General features: G+C 44.9%; 1 protein-coding gene across 1 annotated transcript; it reads left to right on the top strand.

Annotated features, from left to right (window-relative positions):
- Window positions 1-1,609: 1,609 nt before the first annotated feature.
- LOC309550370 (putative G-protein coupled receptor 139) lies at window positions 1,610-18,597 on the top strand (the record flags this gene model as incomplete). Its single annotated transcript, XM_082250765.1, has 2 exons — window positions 1,610-1,685; window positions 17,645-18,597. 2 exons carry the CDS (start codon window positions 1,610-1,612, stop codon window positions 18,595-18,597), a joined length of 1,029 nt encoding a protein of 342 aa, XP_082106891.1.
- Between the last annotated feature and the right edge of the window lie 7,306 nt (window positions 18,598-25,903).

The following is a 25,903-nucleotide window of genomic DNA, read 5'->3' as shown; positions in this document are numbered from 1 at the left end:
ATTATAGTGATTATAGATATACAGGGACATAATTACAATATAGATACATTAACTGAATAGAGTAAAGATACAGGGAGATTATCATAATATAGATACAATAAAGTGAATATAGTAAAGATGCAGGGTGATGATTAAAATATAGATACAGGAAAGTTATTTTAATAAAGTTACAGGGAGATAATTATAAAGATACAGGGGATGGTTATAATATAAATACAGGAAAGTGATTATAGTAAGGTTACAGGAAGATTATTATAATATAGACAAGGAGGTGATTATACAATAAACACAAGGTCATTGTAATATAGACACAGGGAGGTAATTACAATACAGATACAGGGAGGTAATTACAATACAGATACAAGGAGGTAATTACAATACAGATACAGGGAGGTAATTACAATACAGATACAGGGAGGTGATTACAATACAGATACAGGGAGGTAATTACAATACAGATACAGGGAGGTAATTACAATACAGATACAGGGAGGTAATTACAATACAGATACAGGGAGGTAATTGCAATACAGACACAGGGAGGTAATTACAATACAGATACAGGGAGGTGAATTTATGCTCTTATACATCATTAAGGGTACCAGCAGTATAGTATATAATTGGATTGTTCTGTAAACAGGCCACCATTGCAGTATTCAGTGTTATTTTGTGGAGTAACACAGCACAGTATTGGGGTGGTGGAGTGACTCAGACTGTGGTGTAGAGGAGTAAGCAGGGCTGTACTTGAACTGTAGTGAAATAAGGTAATAATATAACAGCACTCTGCATATATCAAGGCTATCGTCTAGAGACAGAGCTGTGAAATTATGAGAAGCACAGATAGCTGAGGTATAGCAGTTAGACAGAGGCAGATAGAATGTGGTGGAGGTTTTGGTGATAGAAGCATGAGTTGAGGGTAGTAATATTACTGGACAATATTAGTGAAGGACATTGAGGTGTTTGCAGAGGGTAGCAACTGGATTTGCATAGTGCGAGTGGACGGTAGTAGGAGAATAAGTGTGATGGGTAGGAAATTGGAATGGTATGTAAGTGTAATGAATACATGAATGGTTTTTGAGGAAGTTGAGTGTAGGCTGGTGCTCTGACTTAAATAGAGAAAAGCAAGCCAGACTGAAGGGCCGCACAATCTGCCTAGTGGTGTTAGTACGGGGTGTAAAGGGACGGAGAAGAGGGCTGCTCACATGAACAGTGTTAGTGTAGGGAAATAAGTGCTGCAGTGTAAACGTAGTGTAATAAGTGCTGTAGTGTGAGCATAGTGTAGTAAGTGCTGTAGTGTGAGCGTAGTGTAGTAAGTGCTGTAGTGTGAGCGTAGTGTAGTAAGTGCTGTAGTGTGAGCGTAGTGTAGTAAGTGCTGTAGTGTGAGCATAGTGTAGTAAGTGCTGTAGTTTGAGTGGAAGGTAGCAAGCGCTGTAGCTGTGGGCAAGCTGGTTGGTGTAATTAGCTGTTTGCAGTGGAAGTTAAAAGCAGTGTGAGCAGAGCATAATAATTAGTTAGCTTTAATGTGAACAGAGGGTAGTAAGTGGAGCACTGTGATCTTACATATAGAAGCAGTAAGTTTGGGAAAGGCAGACAGGAGGCTGTTGGGTGAATGGCCATGGAGGAGCCATGGATCCGGACCATCCAGAAACTTTTTTACCCCATCATGTGTGTGTTCGGTCTCCCAGGTAAGTCTTTTGTTCCTAATGGCAATGAAAGATAAATTACATGGTACTATTCACTGAACAGTCTGGGGGGCTTCTAATGATGCTGCTTTGGTGTTAATGAAATTAACAACAGGTGCACTAGATGGGCAACAATGAGATGACCCCAAACAGGAATGGTTTTACAGGTGGAGGCTAATGACATTTTTTTTCCCTACTCATCTTTTCTGACTGTTTTCCACTAGTTTTGCATTTGGCTATGGTCCATGTCACTACTGGGAGCATGAGGCCATACCTGGGCCCTGTAGTGGTTGCATAGGCAGTCCAACTCAGCACAGACTCAAGAGCATGGAGGAGATTCCAGGAGACAGGCAGTTATTCTAGGAGAGCTAGACCTGGCCATAGAAGGTCCTTAACCAATCAGCAGGACCGGTATCTGCTCCTTTGTGCAGGGAGGAACAGGCTGAGCACTGCCAGAGCCCTACAAAATTACCTCCAGCAGGCCACTGGTGGAAATTTCTCTGACCAAACAATCATAAACAGACTTCATGAGGGTGGCCTGAGGGCAGACATCCTCTAGTAGGCCCTGTGCTCACTGCCGGGCACCGTGGAGCTCAATTGGCATTTGCCATTGAAGACCAGAATTGGCAGGTCTGCCACTGGTGCCCTGTGCTTTTCACAGATAAGAGCAGATTTACCCTGAGCACATGTGACAGACGTAAAAGGGTCTGGAGAAGCAGTGGAGAACGTTATACAGCCTGGAACATTGTTTAGCATGACCGGTTTGGTGGTGGGTCAGTGATGGTCTGGGGGAGGCATATCCATGGAGGGATGCACAGATCTATACAGGCTAGACAATGTCACCCTGACTGCAATTAGGTATTGGGATGAAATCCTTGGACCCATTGTCAGACCCTATGCTGGTGCAGTGGGTCCTGGGTTCCTCCTGGTGCATGACAATGCCCGCCCTCATGCGGTGAGAGTATGCAGCCAGTTCCTGGAGGATGAAGGAATCGATACCATTGAATGGCCCCCACGCTCGCCTGACCTAAATCCAATAGAATACCATTGGGACATTATGTTTCAGTCCATCTGACGCTGTCTGGTTGCACCGCAGTCTGTTCAGGAGCTCAGTGATGCCCTGGTCAAGATCTGAGAGAAAATACCATCCGTTGAGGACCATTTTGAGTTGCTGCAATGAATTTTCAGCAAAATAGACTAGCCTACTGCATCATTTTTTCACTTTGAATTTCGGGCTAGCTTTGAATTCAGCCCTCTGTAGGATGATAATTTTAATTTCCTTTCGATCGTAACAAATTACCCAGTCCATATCAGTATAGAAATGCAGCATGATATTTTTCCCCATTGAGAACTGATGTGTTTTCAAAGTGTTCCTTACATTTTTTGGAGCAGTGTACATATATATATATATATATATATATATATATATATATATATATATATATATATATAGGGTATTCATTTACACAACCTCTACAGGGGACACACTAAAGTATAATTCCTACAAATTGTATTGCTCATTTACTGTGAATTTGCTAAATTAGAATTGTCAACTTTTGCAAATCTATTCTATAGATGTCAGACTTGCAGCAAAAGCAAGACAACCTTAAAATATTTCTGAATAAGAAATGTTCTACATCAGCCCTCAAATTTTCCACTCGCCTGGTCGCATTTTGCGAGTGGAAAATTCTGTTGGGCGAGCTCTGGGGAAGAGAGGAGAGGAAAGCCGGATAATGTCAGAGCGGCGGATCATCCCGCTGTAATAGCTTCAATTGTAATTGCGGGGCGTTCGCTGACACACACAGTCCCGCCTCCTAGCCCGGCTTCTTTGATAGACAGAACACCTGGCCAACCAGGACGTGTGACGTCTATCAAAGGAGCCAGGCTAGGAGGCGGGACTGTGTATGTCACCGAGCGCCCGGCAATTACAATTGAAGCTATTACAGCGGGATGATCCGCCGCTCTGACATTATCCGGCCGCATACCGATGGGGGGTGTCAAGCCGGCGTGAAAATCGATCTCCCAGAGCTACACCGGTACTCGCGCCGATCATCTCCTGTGAAGGCAGCTGCTCCCTCGGTCTGTGCTGCGCTGCTCACGGGTGCTGGAAGCAGGTGAGTGTCCAAGGATTTAGCAGCCTCCCTGTGTGACTGGATAGGAGGAGCGGTGGGGCGGCTGCATATAGAGGAATTGATCTTTCCAGCTGGATGCCTGATTCTCCTCTCTGCAGGCATTGAGCAGCTGCAGGAGGAATATGCAAAGATCAATTCCTCTATATGCAGCCGCCCCACCGCTCCTCCTATCCAACTTCTTTTTTTCTTTTGCTGGCCCCCCAGTGCTGTACAGCCCCTCCCTCTTCAGCCCTCCCAGTGCTCTTCAGCCCCCCCTCCAGCCCCCCAGTGCTCTTCAGTCCACCCCTCCAGCCCCCCCAGTGCTCTTCAGCCCACCCCTCCAGCCCCCCCAATGCTCTTCAGTCCACCCCTCCAGCCCCCCCAGTGCTCTTCAGCCCACCCCTCCAGCCCCCCAGTGCTCTTCAGCCCACCCCTCCAGCCCCCCCAGTGCTCTTCAGTCCACCCCTCCAGCCCCCCCCCCCCAGTGCTCTTCAGCCCACCCCTCCAGCCCCTTAGTGCTCTTCAGCCCACCCCTCCAGCCCCCCAGTGCTCTTCAGCCCACCCCTCCAGCCCCTTAGTGCTCTTCAGTCCACCCCTCCAGTCCCTCCAGTGATCTTCAGTCCACCCCTCCAGTCCCCCCAGTGATCTTCAGTCCACCCCTCCAGCCCCCCCAGTGCTCTTCAGTCCACCCCTCCAGCCCCCCCAGTGCTCTTCAGCCCACCCCTCCAGCCCCCCCCCCAGTGCTCTTCAGCCCACCCCTCCAGCCCCCCCAGTGCTCTTCAGCCCACCCCTCCAGCCCCCCCAGTGCTCTTCAGTCCACCCCTCCAGCCCCCCCCAGTGCTCTTCAGCCCACCCCTCCAGCCCCTTAGTGCTCTTCAGCCCACCCCTCCAGCCTCCCAGTGCTCTTCAGCCCACCCCTCCAGCCCCTTAGTGCTCTTCAGTCCACCCCTCCAGTCCCCCCAGTGATCTTCAGTCCACCCCTCCAGTCCCCCCAGTGATCTTCAGTCCACCCCTCCAGTCCCCCCAGTGATCTTCAGTCCACCCCTCCAGCCCCCCCAGTGCTTTTCAGCCCACCTCTCCAGCCCCCCAGTGCTTTTCAGACCACCCCTCAAGCCCCCCCAGTGCTCTTCAGCCCATCCCTCCAGCCCCCCAGTGCTCTTCAGCCCATCCCTCCAGCCCCCCCCCAGTGCTCTTCAGCCCATCCCTCCAGCCCCCCAGTGCTCTTCAGCCCATCCCTCCAGCCCCCCCAGTGCTCTTCAGCCCATCCCTCCAGCCCCCCCAGTGCTCTTCAGCCCACCCCTCAAGCCCCTTAGTGCTCTTCAGCCCACCCCTCAAGCCCCTTAGTGCTCTTCAGCCCACCCCTCCAGCCCCCCCAGTGCTCTTCAGCCCACCCCTCCAGCCCCTTAGTGCTATTCAGTCCACCCCTCCAGTCCCCCCAGTGATCTTCAGTCCCCCCAGTGATCTTCAGTCCACCCCTCCAGCTCCCCCCCAGTGCTCTTCAGCCCACTCCTCCAGCCCCTTAGTGCTCTCAGCCCCCCAGTGCTCTTCAGCCCACTCCTCCAGCCCCTTAGTGCTCTCAGCCCCCCCAGCGCTCTTCAGCCCCCCTCCAGCCCCTTAGTGCTCTTCAGCCCCCCCTTTAGCCCCCCCCCAGTGCTCTTCAGCCCCCCACCCTCCAGACCCTTGATGGGCACTGATGAGGCTGCACTGATGGGCACTGAAAACGTTGTTATTAAAATCTATTTTTGTAACTTCTGCATTAATTCAAAAACATTTAACAGTGTAATTTTGAGATAATTTATGAGGGCGTGTTTAGGGGCGGGATTAGGGGCGGGGCATGGTAGGGGTTGGGTGGGGCAACTGGTGGCGAGTAACCCTTAAGGCCTGGCTAGTAGCTCAGGACTTTAAATTTTGAGCCCTGTTCTACATGAAAGAGTAGATAAAAACTCCATAAGGCAGAAATAATAAAATGAGCATTAAAAAGCTGAGGATTCTGCCAAAGGGAGGACACTGTCTGGTTTATTTACTAAAGCTGGAGATTGCAAAACGAGCCACATTTCTGCATAGAAACCAATCAGCTTCGAACCTCAGCTTGTTCCTTTAGGTTTTAGCAATAAAATCTGGAAGCTGATTGGTTTCTATGCAGAATTGTAACTAATTTTGCACTCTCTAGCTTTAGTAAACAAACCCCTAAGTGATATTTTTTGGGGTGTCAAATTGATTGCATATCCCTCATGGTATGCTATATTTTTCCACTTTGTACATTTTTCTTTGCCTTTTTTGCTATACTATTTTTTTTTTTTTTAATCTAATGGATGTTTTTTTTTTTTTTTTTTTCTTTGGGTTTCCTCCATTGCCTTTATTTCACAATAGTTTCTGGTTTTTGCAATTCATGAATCGGTTTATGAATTAGTAGAGATGGTAATAAGGAAGACCCTCATTCTCTCCAGTGACCAATCAGGATATCCTCTATAGCTGTCATCTCTGGGGACTGTGAATTGCGGCAGATGCTCCCGAACAATTTTCAGGAGGACCCTTGTGTGATGGCTCCATTAACATGGCACAGATGTGCTGCTGGACCTCCAAACAACTGGTGATGACACCTGTGGTCTTTCTGTGTCACTCTGTACAGGTCTTGCCCAGAAGCTTAATCTCCAATTATCTTATTTTTTAACTATGGACCCAAAGAAGATATTAAGCTCAGACATTTAATTTACTTAAAACTATACTCTAATAAACAATACCCTGGTTGTCCTACTTTAGCCTATGATGAAAAGTGACAACAGGCTGCTCGTAGAAATAGTTATTTACTTAATAACACATTTGATCTTCTCACACAGACAGTTGTGAATGTCTTAGAAGCTCCTAAGCCTAGTGAGCCATTTGTAGGAAAATTAGAAAACAAATAGATCATATAAAGCAGGGATCCTCAGACTTCGGCCCTCAGCTGTTCTGGAACTACACGTCCCATGAGGCATTGTAAAACTCTGACATTCACAGACATGATCAGGCATGATGGGAATTGAAGTTCCCCAACAACTGGAGGGCCATAGTTTGAAGACCCCTGATATAAAGTGTAACTCCACTTCTGCTGAGAAAAAAAAAAAAAAAAACATACCTTCTGAGTGATTCATTTATATTGCATATTATGTTGCTTTGAAGAAATAGCTGTTTGTTCCACTATGTCCTTAGCAGACTATGTCCTTTGCAGGGTCCAGTTCATTACAATCGCCTGGTGCAATCTGTGTTGTAATGAAAAAAGTTGCAGTGCCTGCATTTTTCTTGAAGTATTTAACTATTGGGGAGTATCTCATCAAAACTGAAAATCCCATTGCAGGGGATGCCTAAAATGTTACGTGTATCTTAGTGTGGGCTTTTGAGAAAATCAGTGAGCCAATCACACAAGCAGGAAGCTACATTTCTGGGGATATTCTGTACATTAGATATTAGTGTATGGAACGCTCTCCGGGTTGCCATATTGCAAAAAAGTTTCCAAAAAATTACAGCTGCAGGAGAAAAAAAAGATAAGGTAATTTTTAATTACTTTAACCACTTGCCTACAGTGCACTTTCACCCCCTTCCTGCCCAGACTGATTTTCAGCTTTCAGCGCTCTCACACTTTGAATGACAATTACTCAGTCATGCAACACTGTACCCATAAAAAATTTGTGTCCTTTTTTCACACAAATAGAGCTTTCTTTTGATGGTATTTAATCACTACTGAGTTTTTTATTTTTTGTGCTATAAATAAAAAAAGACTGAAAATATTGTGAAAAAAACGCATTTTTCTTTGTTTCTGTCATAAAATTTAGCAAATGAGTAATTTTTCTTCACACATTTTGGCCAAAATTCATACTGCTACTTATCTTTGGTAAAAATAATCCAAATAAGTGTATATTATTTGGTCTTTGTGAAAGTTATAGAGTCCACAAGTTATGGTGCTAATCATTGAAAATTGATCACACTTGATCACACCTGATGTACTGAAGGCCTATCTCATTTCTTGAGACATTAAAAAGTCAGGAAAGTACAAATACCCCCCAAATGACCCCTTTTTGGAAAGTAGACATTCCAAGGTATTTAATAAGGGGCATGGTGAGTTTTGTGAAGTTGTCATTTTTTCCCACAACTCTTTGCAAAATGAAGATTTTTTTTATTTATTTATTTTTTTACAAATTGACGTATTAACAGGTTATTTCTCTCACACAGCATATGTATACTTGCAACTACACCCCAAAACACATTCTACTACTCCTCCTGAGTATGGCGATACCACATGTGTGAGACTTTTTCACAGCCTGGCCACATACAGAGGCCTAACATCCAAGTAGCACCGTCCGGCATTCTAGAAGCAGAAATTACACATATAATTTCCTGACAACCTATCGTACTTTTGAAGGCCCTGGAGCACCAGGACAATGGAAACCCCCATAAAATGACCCCATTTTGGAAAGCAAACAGCCCAACGTATAATTTTTGAGGCATAATGAGTCTTTTGAATATGTCATTTTTTTCCACAAGTTTTTGGAAAATGTGGAAAGAAAATGAAAACACATTTTTTTTACACAAAGCTGTCCATTTATGCAATATTTCTAACACATAGCATGTACATAGCAAAAATTGCACCCCAAAATACATTCTGCTATTCCTCCTGAGTATGGCGATACCACATGTGTAACACTTTTTCACAGCCTGGCCACATACATGGGCCTAACATTCAAGTAGCACTTTTCACAAAGTTGTCCATTTATCCACTTTAAGACTGGGCCTATTTTTGACACTTGGTGTTTACAAGCTAAAATCATTTTTTTTGCTAGAAAACTACTTAGAACCCCCAAAAATTATATATTTTTTTTTAGCAGAGACCCTGGAGAATAAAATGGAGATCGTTGCAATATTTTTTATCACACCATATTTGCGCAGCAGTCTTCCAAATGCGATTTTTTTGAAAAAAATTCACTTTTTTGAACTAAAAAATAAGAAAACAATAAATTTAGCCCAATTTTTTTCAAAAAATGTGAAAGATAATGTTACGCTGAGTAATTAGATACCCAACATGTCATGCTTCAAAATTGCGCATGCTCACATAATGGCGCCAAACATTGGTACTTAAAAATCCCCATAGACAACATTTAAAAAATTTCTGCAGGTTACTAGCTTAGAGTTACAGAGGAGGTCTAGGGCTCAAATTATTGCTCTCGCTCTAACGATCGCGGCGATACCTCACATGTATGGCTTGAACACCGTTTACATATGTGGGCGGGACTTGCGTATGAGTTTGCTTCTGCGCGCGAGCTAACGGGGACAGGGCGCTTTAATTTTTTTTTTCTATTTATTTTATTTATTATTTTTTTATTTTTACACAATTTAAAAAAAAAATGTTTTGATCATTTTTATTCCTATTACAAGGAATATAAACATCCCTTGTAATAGAAATAGGCATGACAGGTCCTCTTTATTGTGAGATCTGGGGTCAAAAAGACCTCACACCTCACAACTACACTAAAAAATAAAAAATAAAAAAAAATTGTTGAAAGAGGAAAAAAAAAAAAAAGAAAAAAAAAGCGGCCCTTTAAACCGGTTGCTAGGCAACATCTTTTGACGTAGCTCCGGTCCTCCAAGACCATAGAGTCGAGTGAGGGCCATCTTGCCCTCACTCGACTTCCTGTCTCTGAGGATCCGGGATCGGATAGTTTTCCCCGCTGCCGGCGGGTCCGGTAAGCTGGGAAAACGTCTGGGACGCGGCAGGAGGGGGGGCATCTCTTCCCCTGCACCGTAAGGATAATTCCATGGCGAATCCGCCACTGGGACCACCCTTATCTGAAAGCCGACCGCCCGCCATTTCAAAAAATACCGGGGTTATGGGGGCTATCTGCTGCCATAACCCCAGTATTTAGCTTTTAATGGCCGACGCATATAGTCGTTAGGAGGTCAGTAAGTGATTGCATGTATATGGCAAACAGGTGACGATGACTGATGGGGTGACAGGTGATGATGACTGATGGGGTGACAGGTGACGATGACTGATGGGGTGACAGGTGACGATGATTGATGAGGTGACAGGTGACGATGATTGATGAGGTGACAGGTGACGATGATTGATGAGGTGACAAGTGACGATGATTGATGGGGTGACAGATGACAATCACTGACGGGGTGACATGTGACGATGATTGATGGGGTGACAAGTGACGATCACTGATGGGGTGACAAGTGATGATGATTGATAGGGTGACAGATGACGATGACTGATGGGGTGACAGGTGACGGTGATTGATGGGGGGACAGGTGACGGGCGATGGTCACTGATGGGTGACAGGTGACGGGCGATGGTGCACGGCGGTACTGATGGCAGTCTCTTGTGACCGGTGAACTTTAGGCTATGTCCACATGTGAGCGTAGCGATCGCGGGCAGAATCACTGCGATCCAGAAATCATTGCAAATGGCGGGACGCTGTGCGTTGCCCGTGATTTGCAATAGCACCCCAAACTCTGTGCGATGTTGCAGCGATTTGCAGCATGTGAACGTAGCCTTATGGGTGTCAATTTCTGGGCACTGATGAGGTGACTGTTGGGTGACAGGTGACATTGGGGGGGGGGGCTGAGGACTGTGTGGGGACCTTTATTAGTGTGATTTTACTTTTTACAGGTACACAGAGCAGTAACTCACTCACTGGAAACTGTATGAGGGGAGAAGAGCTAGTAACAGTCAGTTACCGCTCTTTGTTTACATTTTCTGATCGGCTGTGAATGGATTCACAGCCGATCACATAGTAAACAGTCACTGTCAGTGACTGTTTACTACCGCCGGTGACAGCTGTGATCCTACGGAACACAGTGCCACCGACATGACCGCGCTGCGCGCTCCCGATCGCGCATGCGCGGTCATCTTGTGGGCGCCTCCATTGTGATCGGCTGTGTCATTGGAACACAGCCGATCACGTGGGAAACAGCCACGCCCATTGGCTGTTTCCCCCCTGCCGGTGAGGGGGGGTGTCCCGGGGACACCCCGACACCGGCAGTGCAGGGCGGCGCGCACGCGATCGCGCGCCTGCCCTGTATCCTGGGATCACGTCATATGACGTCTTCCCAGGATAATGGTCGCACCGCTCTGCCGTCAATTGACGGCGGGCGGGCGGCAAGTGGTTAAATTACAATATGGCTTGCATAACAAGTGTATATGCTATATTATTTTTTATCTGCTATTTTATTTATTTTTATCACAAAAGTGGAGTTATCCTATATCCTTTAGATACAGATTATGATATTCCAGTTGGACCCTATTGGCTAGCTTTGCCTGCAAAACTGAGGGCCTTTTAGACTAAATAACCAGAGATTTGCAAAGACATATAGGTTAGTTGCAATTTATATGCCTTGTAAATGCTAGCAACAAAATCTCCCATCTATAAATTCATGGCTCTGTTCCTGCCCACCCAGGAGTTATGGGTGCTCCTGCCCACCTTTGTGTGTTTCAGCTATTTCTGTTCCATTCCCCATAAAATAAATAGAAAGCCAAGCAGGGATGCTGGGATGCTGGGAGCTTCTCATAATAGGCACAGCAGGGAGGCAGACCCATGAACTTAGCACAGGGCAGATGGGAACTCCTCGTAAGTGTGAAAACCCAGAAACTCAGTGCAGGGATGGTGGGGACCTCTTATAACGAGCACTGCAGGAGTGAAAACCAAAATGAGCACAGCAGGTGTACAGACCCAAGGTCTTAGAGCTCCTTATAATGTGAACCTCAGGTATGCAGACCAAGGAACTCAGCATAGGGGTGATTGGAACCCCTCATAATGAGCACCACAGATGCATTCCTGTGAGCTCAGTGTAGAGATCTCACTATTAGATTTCCAGGGGAAAAAAAAGATGGTTAGGTGGTTTAACTGTTCAGAAGCTACTAAAAGATAAAATACCACTTTTCTGACGCCAACATGGCAGCATACATACGATATAGCCCTCATACAGGTAAGCGGGCAGCACGGCGGGGGCTCGTTCTAAGGTAAGTATTTCATAATGAGCTAGTATGCGATGCATACTAGCTAATTATGTGTTTCTCTTTCAGGTTGAAAAAAAAAAAATTCTATGGGTTTACAACCTCTTTAAAGGGCACACAGATTCAGCAATAGGTGCCTTTTTCAATCAGGCATTCGGACCAACAGTTTCTTAAAGGAGCAAGCAGAGTTCAGGTAGGGCTTGCTGGAATGAGGATGGGTGAGGGGGTGACTATGACTACAATATTGTGAAGGGTTTCCTTTTCAGATGCCTCCCTGGGTTAAATTTTCTAAAAGGAAAAAAAAAAAACATGTATGTAAAGGAGCGTATACAGTATCTCACAAAAGTAAGTACACCCCTCTCACGTTTTTGTAAATATTTTATTTTATCTTTTCATGTGACAACACTGAAGAAATGACACTTTGCTACAATGTAAAGTAGTGAGTGTACAGCTTGTATAACAGTGTAAATTTCCTGTACTTTCAAAAAAACTCAACACACAGCCATTAATGACTAAACCGCTGGCAACAAAAGTGAGTACACCCCTAAGTGAAAATGTCCAAATTGGGCCCAATTAGCCATTTTCCATCCCCGGTGTCATGTGACTTGTTAGTGTTACAAGGTCTCAGGTGTGAATGGGGAGCAGGTGTGTTAAATTTGGGGTTATCGCTCTCACTCTCATACTGGTCACTGGAAGTTCAATATGGCACCTCATGGCAAAGAACTCTCTGAGGTTCTGAAAAAAATAATTGTTGCTTTACATAAAGATGGCCTAGGCTAAAAGAATATTCCCAAGACCCTGAAGCTGAGCTTCAGCACAGTGGCCAAGACCATACAGCAGTTTAACAGGACAGGTTCTACTCAGAACAAGCCTTGCCATGGTCGACAAAAGAAGTTGAGTACAGGTGCTTAACGTCATATCCAGAGGTTGTCATTAGGAAACAGATGTACGAGTGTTGCAAGCATTGCTGCTGAGGTTTAAGGGGTGGGGGGTCAGCCTGTCAGTGCTCAGACCATATACCGCACACTGCATCAAATTGGTCTGCATGGCTTTCGTCCCAGAAGGAAGCCTCTTCTAAAGATAATGCACAAGAAAGTCCACAAACAGTTTGCTAAAGACAAGCAGACTAAGGACATGGATCACTGGAACCATGTCCTGTGGTCTGATGAGACCAAGATACATTTATTTGGTTCATATGGTGTCAAGCGGGTGTGGCGGCAAACAGGTCAGGAATACAAAGACAAGTGTCTCTTGCCTACAGTCAAGTGGAGACTTGACTTCGGAGACTGGGCTGCAGGGCAGTATTCTAACATGATAACAACCCCAAACACACCTCAAAGACAGCCATTGCCTTGCTAAAGAAGCTGAGGGTAAAGGTGATGGACTGGCCAAGCATGTCTCCAGACCTAAACCCTATTGAGCATCTGTGGGGCATCCTCAAACGGAAGGTGGAGAAGCTCAAGGCCTCTAACTTCCACTAGCTCTGTGATGTCGTCATGGAGGAGTGGAAGAGGACTCCAGTGGCAACCTGAGAAGCTTTGGAAAACTCCATGTCCTAAAACACTGGTCTTCAAGCTATGGCCCTCCAGTTGTTCAGGAACTACAATTCCCATCATGCCTAGTCATGTCTGTGAATGTCAGAATTTTCCAATGCCTTATGGGACGTGTAGTTCTGCCACAGCTGGAGGGCCATAGTTTGAGGATCCCTGCCCTGGAGGGTTAAGGCAGTGCTGGAAAATAATAGTGGCCACACAAAATATTGACACTTTTGGCCCAATTTGGACATTGTCACTTAGGGGTGTACTCACTCTTGTTGCCAGCAGTTTAGACATTAATGGCTGTGTGTTGAGTTATTTTGAGGGGACACCAAATCTACACTGTTATACATGCTGTACACTCACTACTTTACATTGTAGCAAAGTGTCAAAATGTGAGGGGTGTACTCAATTTTTTGAGATAGTAGATAGATAGATAGATAGATAGATAGATAGATAGATAGATAGATAGATAGATAGATAGATAGATAGATAGATAGATAGATAGAGATTTGTGTTTTTTGTTTCTCCCTTTGGGTTATGCCCCGTACACACGTGCAGATTGTCGGCCGAAAAGATTCGGCCGACGACCGATCGGCCGATTGTAGGCTTGTTAGTATGATGCTTCCGACAGCGCACTTTCGGCCGAACAGAATCTATCGTGCAAGCATTAAAATTTTTGTATGCCGACACCAGAACGGCCGATTGTTCGCCAGTCAGTACAGAATTCGGCCAACAGACAGCAGATTTGCAAGACTGGGCATGCTCAGAAAAGAAAAAAGACAAGGAAAGTTAACCATCACATGACATCACTTCTGCAGTCGGCTGTTTTTGGCCGACAAAATTCGTGTGCAGTCTTTTGCAGTTTTCAACAGACACGATAGCCCTCGGACAAAAGACGGCCGATCGCTCGGCCGACGATCGGTACGTGTGTACGAGGCATAAGTAAGAAAATGCGGGAGGAAAAAAATGCATTATGCCTTCATGAGCGTGCCTTCTTTTATCTATTTCAGCTCTGGCCGCTCACACTTCCGCTCTAGTATGTCCAGAGGCTCTCTGGATCATCAGGATTTTCCCAGGGCAGAGAGTGACTCCTCCAGGCCTGTCAGATCCCAGTATAAAGGGTGCAGATGTACACTCAAGAGAAAGCACACAGCTTCACCTCAAAGGGCTCAATGCCCAAAAGGCAAATGTTGGTCATGTGGAGCAATTCAAGGATCCCAACGAGTGGGCCCTTCATGCAGAAATGTTCAAGCAGATTTCCCACGAAGGGGGGGCATCTGCAAATAGATCTTTTTGCCTCATCAACCCACTACAAGGTGAGCCGCTTCCTCTTGCGCTATCCACATTCATTGGCAGAGGGGACGGACGTCTTGACCCATCCTTGGGTTGCGCAACTGACCTATGCCTTCCCTCCAATTTCTTTGAGCTTGAAATTTCTGAAGAGATTGTTGGCAGAGAATCTGACAGTCATTGCAATATTACCATTCTGGCCTCACAGACCTTGGTTCTCGCTGGTAATAGATCTCAGCATTTGCCCACCGATCACTCTGCCAGTGACTCCTCATCTTCTGTTGCAGGGAGAAATCCTGCATCCACATCCATCACGACTGGCCTTAGAGGCCTGGAGATTGAAAGGCAGGGGGGTTACAAGAATTAGGATATTTTCCAAAGGTTATTAGAACTTTACAGAGCTCCAGAAAAGGGTCTACCAATTCCATATACTTCAGAATATGGGATAGGTTCACGAGCTTTGCAGCCAGACATTAGTTTGACCCCAGTGACCCAAATGTGTTTTAAGTCCCTTCTTTCCTGCAATCCAGACTGGATTTGGGGCTCAGCCTGAGTTCACTTAACCACTTAAGCCCCGGAAGATTTTACCCCCTTCCTAACCAGGGGGTTTTTTGCGATTTTTTTACTGCGTGACTTTAACGGACAATTGCGCGGTCGTGTGACGCTGTACCTAAATGTATTTGACGTCCTTTTTTTCCCCACAGAGCTTTCTTTTGGTGGTATTTGATCACCTGTGCGATTTTTACTTTTTGCGCTATAAACAAAAAAAGAGCGTAAATTTTGCAAAAATAACAATATTTTTCACTTTTTTTTATATGAAATTCCCCCCAAAAAAATGTAAAAATCAAAATTTTTTAACATTTTTGGCCAATTTGTTTTCTGCTACATATGTTTGGTAAAAAAAATTGCAAAAAGCGTATTTTGATTGGTTTGCGCAAAAGTTATTGCGTTTACTAACTAAGGGAAAGATTTCGGTCATTTTGATTGATGTTTTTTTTAACACGTAATGGCGGCGATCTGCGATTTTTTTTGCGGTACTGCGATATTGCGGCGGACAGATCGGACCCTTGACTGACATTTTTGACACTTTTGGGGGTACCAGTGACATTACTACAATAATCAGTGCTATACATATGCACTGTTACTGCAAAATTACACTGGCAGGGAAGGGGTTAACTTTATTGGGGAGGGAGGGGTTAAGTGTGTCCCTAGGGGCGTGCTTTTTACTGTAATTGGCTGTGGCTACTAGTGTAGGAACAGTGATCAACGGTCCTACATAGTAGAACCGTATGATCACTGTTTCTACACAGGGGAGAATGACAGGCGGCTTGTTTACATCAGCCGCCTGACTTTCTCCCTCTGCACCGACGATCGGCGAGTGACCGGCGGACATTGGGTCCGCCGGTCACACGCACTGACTTCCCTGTGAACGAGCCGCGGCGGGCACGTGCTCGCCCGCTATTGGCTCACAATGAAGTGACAGGCAAGCGACGTAGATCTACGTCACTTTGCCTGGCCGGGGCTGACCGCCGCAGTAAATAGTCGTGCGGCGGTCGGCAACCGGTTAAGGTGCAGATTTCAGACATCTCTGCTTTTACTGAAAGGAAATGGGCAGCAAGCCCGCTGGTGGAGCGCTTCATGAGAGCTGTGCTCAGACTATGCCCTCCCAAAAAAAAAAATAGGTTCCCGCAATGGGACCTGGCAAAAGTCCTCAATTTTCTGGCAAGCCCTCGTTGTGCTCCTACGGAGGATTGTTTGCTATGGGACATCACCTTAAAAATGGCTTTTCTAATAGCCATAACTTCAGGGGGAAGAGTGTAGGAACTCCAAGCACTGGGGGGTACTGAACCTTATACCATGTTCTTCCCAGACAGGGTTGTGCTGAGACTATTGGATCACTTTGTACCAAAAGTGGCTTCAATATTTCACCTCTCCAGTGAATGGGTGCTTCTAGCCTTCCCAGAAGAATCAGATGCTGACCTGCATGAACTGGTCATTCCAAAAGTCCTCAAATCCTATCTCCAGGCTACTTCTGCATTCAGACGTTCTGACAGACTTTTCATCCTACCTACTGGAAAATTTAAAGGGAAGGAAGCTTCGGCCAGAACTATCTCGGCCTGGATAGTTAAAACTATTCATCGAGCACATAGAGCGGACGGGGAGCATCCTCCAGAGGTGGATAGAGCTCACCCAGTCAGGGCAATGTCTTCTTCTTGGGCAGCACATGCAAGAGTGGAGTGTCTCTGGAGATAGTCTGCAGAGTGGCTAGCTGGTCTTCACATCATACTTTCTTAAGACACTACAGGGTGGATCCAGCAGCTCTCACTACAGTAGAGTTTGGGAGGAAAACTATTCAAGCTTCTATGTCTATTGTCAAATAAAGACTAAGTTTGCAGCATTAAACCCTCCTCTCAAAAGTTCATTATTCATCATATGTATGCTGCCATGTTGGCATTAGGAAAATGGAAAACTGTATCAAATACTTACCGTAATTTTCCTTTCCTGGTGCCAATACATGGCAGCATACGAACCCTCTCTCTGATCTTTATACGGAGAATGGGGGAGGTTGCTCTCAATCAGACTTTTATAGATTTAAACAGGTCCTGTGGGTGGCTATACGGGCGGAGCTATGTCATATGTATGCTGCCACGTATTGGCATCAGGAAAGGAAAATTACGGGAAGTATTTGATACAATTTTCCATTTTTGAGTAGATGTTCAGTGAACTGGATGCTGGGGGAATGTGAATAGGTCAGGGACATATTTTACAGCACCCAATCAGAATTCAGGATTATTTTCCTATAAAATGATTGATGAAATCTGATTGGATGCTACTAAGAATAATGTCACTTCTAATATCATTTTCTTTTTATCCTTGTGTCTATTACAGTTTTGATATTGTTAGATCTCATCATGTCATGTAGTTCCTGTATTGCTTTTTTTCTGCACTGAACACAAGACAAAAGCAGACTTTGATGAGGAGTCAGTAAAGTTATACGATGTCCAGTAAAGATGGATTTCTCTCTCATTGCAGCCAGTATCGTGACCATGGTCGTCTTGTGGAAGGGGAACCTGGACATGTCCAAATCCATTGTCTACTACTTGGTGTCATTGGCTGTTGCCAATATCCTCCTTATCCTTGTGGTGACCATTTTCCGGGACATCTTTTACTTCTACGTTGATGTTACACTGTACTGGCCGGAATCATCTTGCGGAGTCAGTAACTGGATATACTTCACTTGCGTGTACTCTCTAACATGGTTGACAGTGGCCTTCTCCTTTGACCGTTTTGTCATTGTTTGTTGTATGAAGCTGAAGCTTCGGTACTGCAGGCCTTCAGTCACAAGGTGGGTCATTCTTGGTGTTTACACAAGCGCTTTCCTTGTGGCCATGCCAACCTTCTGGATGTACGTTCCCATCCGTACCACCGAGCCTGATGGCACCATCTTCCACATTTGCTCCCTCCACCGGAATCTGAGTTCCATTCCATTTTTGTCAGTCTACGACCATATCCAGACCACCGTGTGGATTGTCTTTCCTCTTGTGTCGCTCTTATTGACCAATGGTTTGACAGTGTGGCATATCACCATGACCACCAGAGTGCGGCAAGTCTTGAAGACAAATGGGGGAAAGCAGTTTGATGATCCAGAGGTGGCACGCAGAAAGAAGTCTGTGACCTTGCTGGCAATGATCTCCATCTCTTTCTTGGCTCACTGGCTGCCTAAGATGGTAGTCAAAGTGGTAGAGAGGGTCACCTACCCACCAGTGAATCGATATGACTTCTACCACCCAGTAAATGTGGTAAGGATGCTATGCAATATGCTGATTGTATTCAGCTCATTCAGTAATGTGTGTATCTACTCCCTCACTGTCACCAAATTCCGAGAGGAACTTTTTCGTGGGGTCAAGGTCATCTTCACCGTCCTCTGCCAGATGTACGGCTCATCTCTCCCACCTTCGAAACCTATGAATGTATTTTCTATATGATGCTACAAGATGGACAGCATATTGCTGCCTCATTTGGGAAGATAAAAGATCATAATTTATGGTTAAGAACTATGAAGACAAACATTTTCTTGGATGTAGAGTGGTATTTCAGTAGATGAACAACTGTTAGACCCACTTTCATTTCTAAGACCAGAAGGACTATTGTTTCTTTTTTTTTTTTTCTGGACAGGAATATGTGTGTAAAGCATATGGAGGTTTTAGTTTGGATGTGTGTTTTGGGGTTGAGCAACATTCAAATAAGTGTGGGGTTGAGTGGGAAAGAAGAGTTGGGCTTTTGTCTTTTACCAAAATGCTGATGCCTTTAGATTCTCTATTAATTTAAATATATTCTATGGCAAAATGTAGCCACTTCTAGTGTTTGTGTCTTGCAAAAAATATATGAAATATCTGTTCTAGACTATACAGCCAAAGGTTTTTGAAATTTTTGCTGTGTATTTAATGTCCATACCAGAAGAACTTTCCTAAACTATATGGCCAAATGTATGTTGGTATAAGTCCAAATGATGGAGTTCAGGTGTTACCTGTGATGAATACTATTAGTGCTACAGCAAACAATTTTGCTATTCCAAACTTGTGGTAACAGTTTAGGGAAGGCCTTTTTCTGAGCAACCAAGACTAAGCCCTGTGTACAAATAAAGCTGTATAAAGACAAGGTGTGACCTGTTTGGTGTGGAGGAACTCAAGTAACCTGCACGGATCCCTAACCTCAGCCCTACTGAACACCTTTGAATAGGAAAGCCAATCACAAGCTGGGTCTACTTGTCCAACATCAGACCGTCTTTTGGCTGTATCAGCATTCCCATAGACATTCTGCAGAATTTTTTGGAAGGCCTTCCCAGAGTGGAGACTGTGCCAGAGAGAATGGCTGCTTTTTTTTAATTGGGGGTCTATTTAAAAAGTATCAGGTGAACGAATGTCACAAGTATTCGACCAGGCTGCACAAATTTTCCTTGTATTTTCTCTAATATTATGGCTTCCTATGATTGTCAGCCCCATCTGGTGGCCAAAATTAAGTATATTTTTTCTGAATTACCTCATCAGAAAATACCACAAGTGGGAGCTGATAACCATATGAAGTAATAATGTTGGAGAAAATAATTCTCTTTAAGGTCTATCTAAAAAGAAAAAAAAAAAAAATTACTTAACCACTTAAGCCCCGGAAAATTTTTACCCCCTTCCTGACCAGGGCCTATTTTGCGATTTGGCACTGCGTGACTTTAACTGACAATTGCGCGGTCGTGCGACGCTGTACCAAAACGAATTTGGCGTCCTTTTTTTCCCCACAAACAGAGCTTGTAAAAATCAAAATTTTTTAACATTTTGGGCCAATTTTTTTTTTACCATACGTTTGGTAAAAAGAAATCGCAAAAAGCGTATTTTGAATGGTTTGCGCAAAAGTTATTGCGTTTACTAACAAAGGAAAAGATTTTTGTCATTTATGTTGTTTTTTTTTTTTAGCGCGTAATGGCGGCGATCTGCAATTTTTTTTTTGTGGGACTGCGACATTGGGGCGGACAGATCGGACCCTTGACTGACATTTTTGGGGTTACCAGTGACATTACTACAGTAATCAGTGCTATATATATATATGCACTGTTACTGTAAAAATGACACTGGCAGTGAAGGAGTTAACTGTATTGGAGAGGGAGGGGTTAAGTGTGTCCTAGGGGCGTGCTTCTAACTGTGATTGGCTGTGGCTTGATGTGTAAGAACAGTGATCAACGGTCCTACATAGTAGAACCGTTTGATCATCATTCTTACACAGGGGAGAATGACAGGCGGCTTTGTTTACATTAGCCGCCTGCCTTTCTCCTGCTGTCACGGACGATTGCGAGTGCCCGGCGGACATAGGGTCCGCCGGGCACACGCGCGGGGGAGTCCGTGACTGCGCGGGAGCGTGCCTCCAGCGGCACGCGCTCGATCTCAAAACCCTCACAGGCTAGTGACGTAGTCCTACGTTACTCTGCCTGTGAGGGGCTGACTGCCGACGTAAATAGTCGTGCGGCAGTCGGCAAGTGGTTAAAGAGATTGTAATGGCAAGCACATGTGACCATGATGACCAATAAGAAGCACATCTGCTCCGGTAAGCATAGTCGTGCTTACCAACAAGCACTTGCCATCATTATGGTGGATACTAAATTTAGGGTTGCATATTGCAGTGTATAGTATACAGACAGCTACACCAGTAGCACAGGGCATCATGGCCGTTATGTGCGGCAGGGTCTGGAAGGGTAGCCAGGGTATTTGGAGTTAGTTCACCCTTTCAATTTTTTATTTGTGAAAAGGGGTAACTCCACTTTCAAGGGAATAAAATTAGCAAATAAAAACATGTTATAGTAGTGTATACAATTGTGACACAAGTCATATTGTAATTGCATGTTATAAAAAAAAAAAATAACCTTTCTGTAGACGCTGTAATTTTCTGTAAAATGCAAATCAATATGGCTACCTAGAGGAGTCCTGCTTGTATGATTGGCTTACTGATTTTCCCAGAAGAATACACTCTACAAGATACAGGTTACATTTATGGCATCCCCTGCAACAAAAATGTCATTTTTGGTGAGATACGACCAAAGAGAAATCATATCCAAGGGGATGCAGACCCTGCCATTTTCCTTAGTAGAGCCCTGCAGATGCAGCAGCTGATTGATCATTATAAAACCACTCCCCTACAGATTTACTCTGCACATAGACACAGACAAACACACATCTATTCCTTTAGAATAACAAAAGGGAGGAATCTGCAACAAAGTTTGTTAAAATCCGTGTAATGTACACAAATCAACCCGAGAAGGTTTTTTTTTTCTCAATAGAAGTGAGGTTACTATTTAAAGCTGAACTATGGGGGAAAAAATATTTACCTGTGAGTCCCCAGGGTTTACTGCTCATTTGATAATGAACAAGGTTATGTATTTCCCTTATCCCTCACATGTACAAACTTCCTCCATGCTGCACGAATGGTCCCCCAAAGTCATTTCCTTTCACTGCGAGATCGGTTGCAGCTTTCCGATGACTTCCCAGGCAGGACCAGCAGTCCTGCGTTGTTTGTAAGGACAGAGAAGGTCCATCCACAGCCTGGATGTCGAACAGTGGAATAGGGTTACTGGCAGGACATGTGGCCGCTGACACCCGCCTGGCATCCGATCCGACAAGATCCGCTGAAAACAGACCGATGGCGACACGTTCGCCATCCCTCCAGTGAAACAGATTGGATAAAAACTGACAGGGGGTCCGTTTTCATCCGATCTCCCATAGAGGAAAGCAGGACTCTGACAGGTCCATCTCTGCACAGTGCGTGGAGACCGAGCAAGTATCTGCCTGCTCAGCGGGGATTACCAGAGCGATTGTCAAAACGGATCCGCCCTGTGTGAAAGAGACCTTAGATTTCTTGGGTTCAAATACACTTCAAAACAAAAAAGCAAAATTACATGCCGTCACATCCATTACAATGTTACAAAATAAGAAATAATTTCTATACTGGGAGAGAGAGAGAAGAGAAGAGAAGAGAAGAGAAGAGAAGAGAAGAGAAGAGAAGAGAAGAGAAGAGAAGAGAAGAGAAGAGAAGAGAAGAGAAGAGAAGAGAAGAGAAGAGAAGAGAAGAGAAGAGAAGAGAAGAGAAGAGAAGAGAAGAGAAGAGAAGAGAACCTTGAGTATGTGGGAGGATTTAAACAAAGAGAGCTTCCAATGGTTGCAGCCTCCTATAAATAGGACAGGAGGGGGCACAGCTACCTGATGGAGTTTTTCAACCAGGCTTTAGGTGAGACTCAAATGGCCTACAGGCAGTACTGGGACAGGGTCATATGGCCCCCAGGGCAAGGATCTTGAATTGAACCCCCCCACTCATTGTTAATAAATGCATCAGGCACCTTAACCAGTTAAGCCCCGGAAGATTTTACCCCCTTCCTGACCAGGGCCTATTTTGCGATTCGGCACTGCATGACTTTAATGGACAATTGCGCGGTCGTGCGACAATGTACCTAAACAATTTTGACGTCCTTTTTTTCCCACAAACAGAGCTTTCTTTTGGTGGTATTTGATCACCTGTGCGATTTTTTGATCATGTGCTATAAACAAAAAAAGAGCGTCAATTTTGCAAAAATAACAATATTTTTCACATTTTTTTATATGAAATTCCCCCCCAAAAAAATGTAAAAATCAAAATTTTTTAACATTTTAGGCCAATTTGTTTTCTGCTACATATGTTTGGTAAAAAAAAAAAAAAAAATCGCAAAAAGCGTATTTTGATTGGTTTGCGCAAAAGTTATTGCGTTTACTAACTAAGGGAAAGATTTTTGTCATTTTTATTGTTTTTTTTAACGAGTAATGGCGGCGATCTGTGATTTTTAATTTTTTTTTGCGGGACTGCGACATTGCGGTGGACAGATCGGACCCTTGACTGACATTTTTGACACTTTTGGGGTTACCAGTGACATTACTACAGTAATCAGTGCTATACATATGCACTGTTACTGTAAAAATTACACTGGCAGTGAAGGGGTTAACTTTATTTGAGAGGGAGGGGGTTATGTGTGTCCCTAGGGGCGTGTTTCTTACTGTGATTGGCTATGGCTAGTGGTATAACAGCACAGATCAATGGTCCTACATAGCAGGACCGAGTGATCTGTGCTGTTACACAGGGGAGAATGACAGGCGGCTTTGTTTACTTTACCCGCCTGCCTTTCTCCCTCTCCACCCGACGATCGCGAGTGACCGGCGGACCCGATGTCACTCGCCGGTCACTCGCGCGGGGTGGGGGGGTCTGTGACCGAGCGGGAGCGTGCCACCAGCGGCGCGCTCTCGCTCCCTAGACCCTCACAGGCTAGCGACGTAGACCTACGTCACTTTGCCTGTGAGGGCTGACTGCCGACGTAAATCGTCGTTAGGCAGCCGGCAAGTGGTTAAAGGATAAGTTCACCTTTAGGAGCATAATAGAGTGTAGCATGTAACATGCTCCCAGAGATTTTTTTCCTCGGAGAATAGGTGCAGGAACTCCCCCCTTCGGAGTCACCCCTTTTCTCTACCCACCTCTGAACACTGTCCCTTGGTTTCACCCCCTACGCACAACAAAATACCTCACCCATCAACAAAAGATCCACCCCAACAACATTAGACCCCCTCCAGTAGTAACAATAGCTCTCCTAGCAACCAGTATCAATATATCAGCCAACAATAGACCTCTACCTCAACAGGAGATCCCTACCAACAACATAAGACCCCCCAGCAACAATAGAACCATCAGGAGCAACAAAAGACCCTCACACAATAACAGATCCCTACCATTGACAATAGATCCCCAAGCAGCCAGCATCAAGAGACCCTCCAACACACCTTGCTATTACATACATTCAGTGCTGGAGGTGCCAGAACTGCGTTCCCCCGCATGCTTGCTGAATAAAAAGCCCTGCATGCTCCTATACATCTGCCTCCCACCCTCAGACCTCTTCTTTCGCAGTACCCGCTGTCACTTTTTGAATATAGCGTGGCTGTGCGGGGCTCCGTCCACACAGCCACATCATTCATTCACAGAGATCTGTGAAGGAAAATACTACAAGTACCATCTTCCACCGGAGCAGACTTGCTTGTAGTCTGAATGGGTTGCTCAGCACGCTCACAGTCCATTCATTCTTCCTCTAGCTTTGTGACTGAAAGCCCATGTGAGAAGACGGGCACAAAGCTAGAGGAAGACTGTACAGGAGCCTGACATTGCACCTGCGATCTGCAGATCTTAGGTGCAGTGTTCTGCAGGCTCCAGGAAAAGAAAAATAATAAATGCACATTGATTCTTTACCTGCAAAAAAAATATGTGCATTTACTTATTTTTTTGAAAGGTATCCTTTAACTTTATGGTGTAATTTATTGAAAAGGTGAACTAACCTTTAATGCACAAACAATCCACATTTGCAGGGCCCTCTGATTCCTCCTGTATTAAATTGTATTGTTTGCCCTAACGTTGTAAAGCGCTGCACAAACTGTTGGTGCCATATAAATCCTGTATAATAATAATAATAACATTTGATGTTCAATAAATATGTATTGCAAGCTAAAAAAAAATGTTATTTGATATTTATTATCTAATTTGAATTGCTCCTCTGAAAGTTTTTTTTTTTTTTTTAGACGTGTGACTGGCACAGCACCAATCAGGGCTCTCCAGACAAAGACTCGCACTGTAGAGAGCAAACATCAGCAGAGTAATAGAAGCCGCTCCCAAAGATCTTTCCCTGCCCATGCCATAGAACAGGAAAAGATCATGTGACCACACAACTGTGCTACAGCAATAAGATACTTAGAGGATTAAAAAAAATAAAAATACAGTGGGATGATTTACAGTATATGATTTATGTGAATGAATTATGGCAATTAACACTTTCTGTTTAGTATCACTTTAACCACATCCTGCCCGGCCTATAGCAAAATGACGGCTGGGCGGTGGCTTTCCTGTTCTGACTGGACGTCAAACGATGTCCTTCAGAATATGGCGCCCAACTCAGTGATCGGTAGTGTGGTGTGTTGCTCGGACACAGAGCATCTCCGATCACAGGAAATAGCTTATGATGTAGGCTCTTTACCATGTGACCAGCTGTATCCAATCACAGTGTAAATAGGAAGTGCCAGTAATCGGCATTCATCCACATGCTGACAGTTGCGTGAGTAGAGGAGAGCTGATAAGCAGCTTTCCTAATGGGGATCTGCACTGATAATCAGTGCAATGATTATCAGTGCAGCTCCATCAGTGATGCCTACCAGAGCCCCCTAGTGATGCCCAACAGTGATGCTCATCAGTGCTGCCCATCAGTGACCACCAGTGCTGCCTATCCATGCCCATGAGTGCTGCATATCAGTGCCGATCAGGGAACCCGGTAGTGAAGCCTTGTGGCTTCATGGGTGGGTCCCTGCTGCGCAGGCGCAAAGCGCATTCGGATTGGCTCGGCGGCGGAGGGTAGGAGGAGGGGTCCTCACTTCGCCACTGCGCCGTTCCCGGAAGTGGGGAAGGCTACCTGTCAAAAACAGGTACCTGTTCCCCCCTCCCCCTGAAAGGTGCCAAATGTGGCTCCGGAGGGGGGGAGGAAGCAAATGAGCGGAAGTTCCACATTTGGGTGGAACTCTGCTTTAAATGATTCAGATCATCAAATTACACAAAGATAACCCGAGTAAATACAAAATGCAGTTTTTAAAGGATGATTTTGTTTATTAAAGGAAAAAACTGTCCAAACCTGCCTGGCCCTATGTGAAAAAGTAATTACCTCCTAAAACTAGTGCCTGGTTGTGCCACCCTTGGTGGCAACAA

This window comes from Pelophylax lessonae, assembly GCF_965119305.1.
Source record: "Pelophylax lessonae genome assembly, chromosome: 3".
In the NCBI taxonomy this organism is placed as follows: domain Eukaryota; kingdom Metazoa; phylum Chordata; class Amphibia; order Anura; family Ranidae; genus Pelophylax; species Pelophylax lessonae.
The sequence above is the reverse complement of the archived record's forward strand: the minus strand, read 5'-3'. Positions and strand labels throughout refer to the sequence as shown.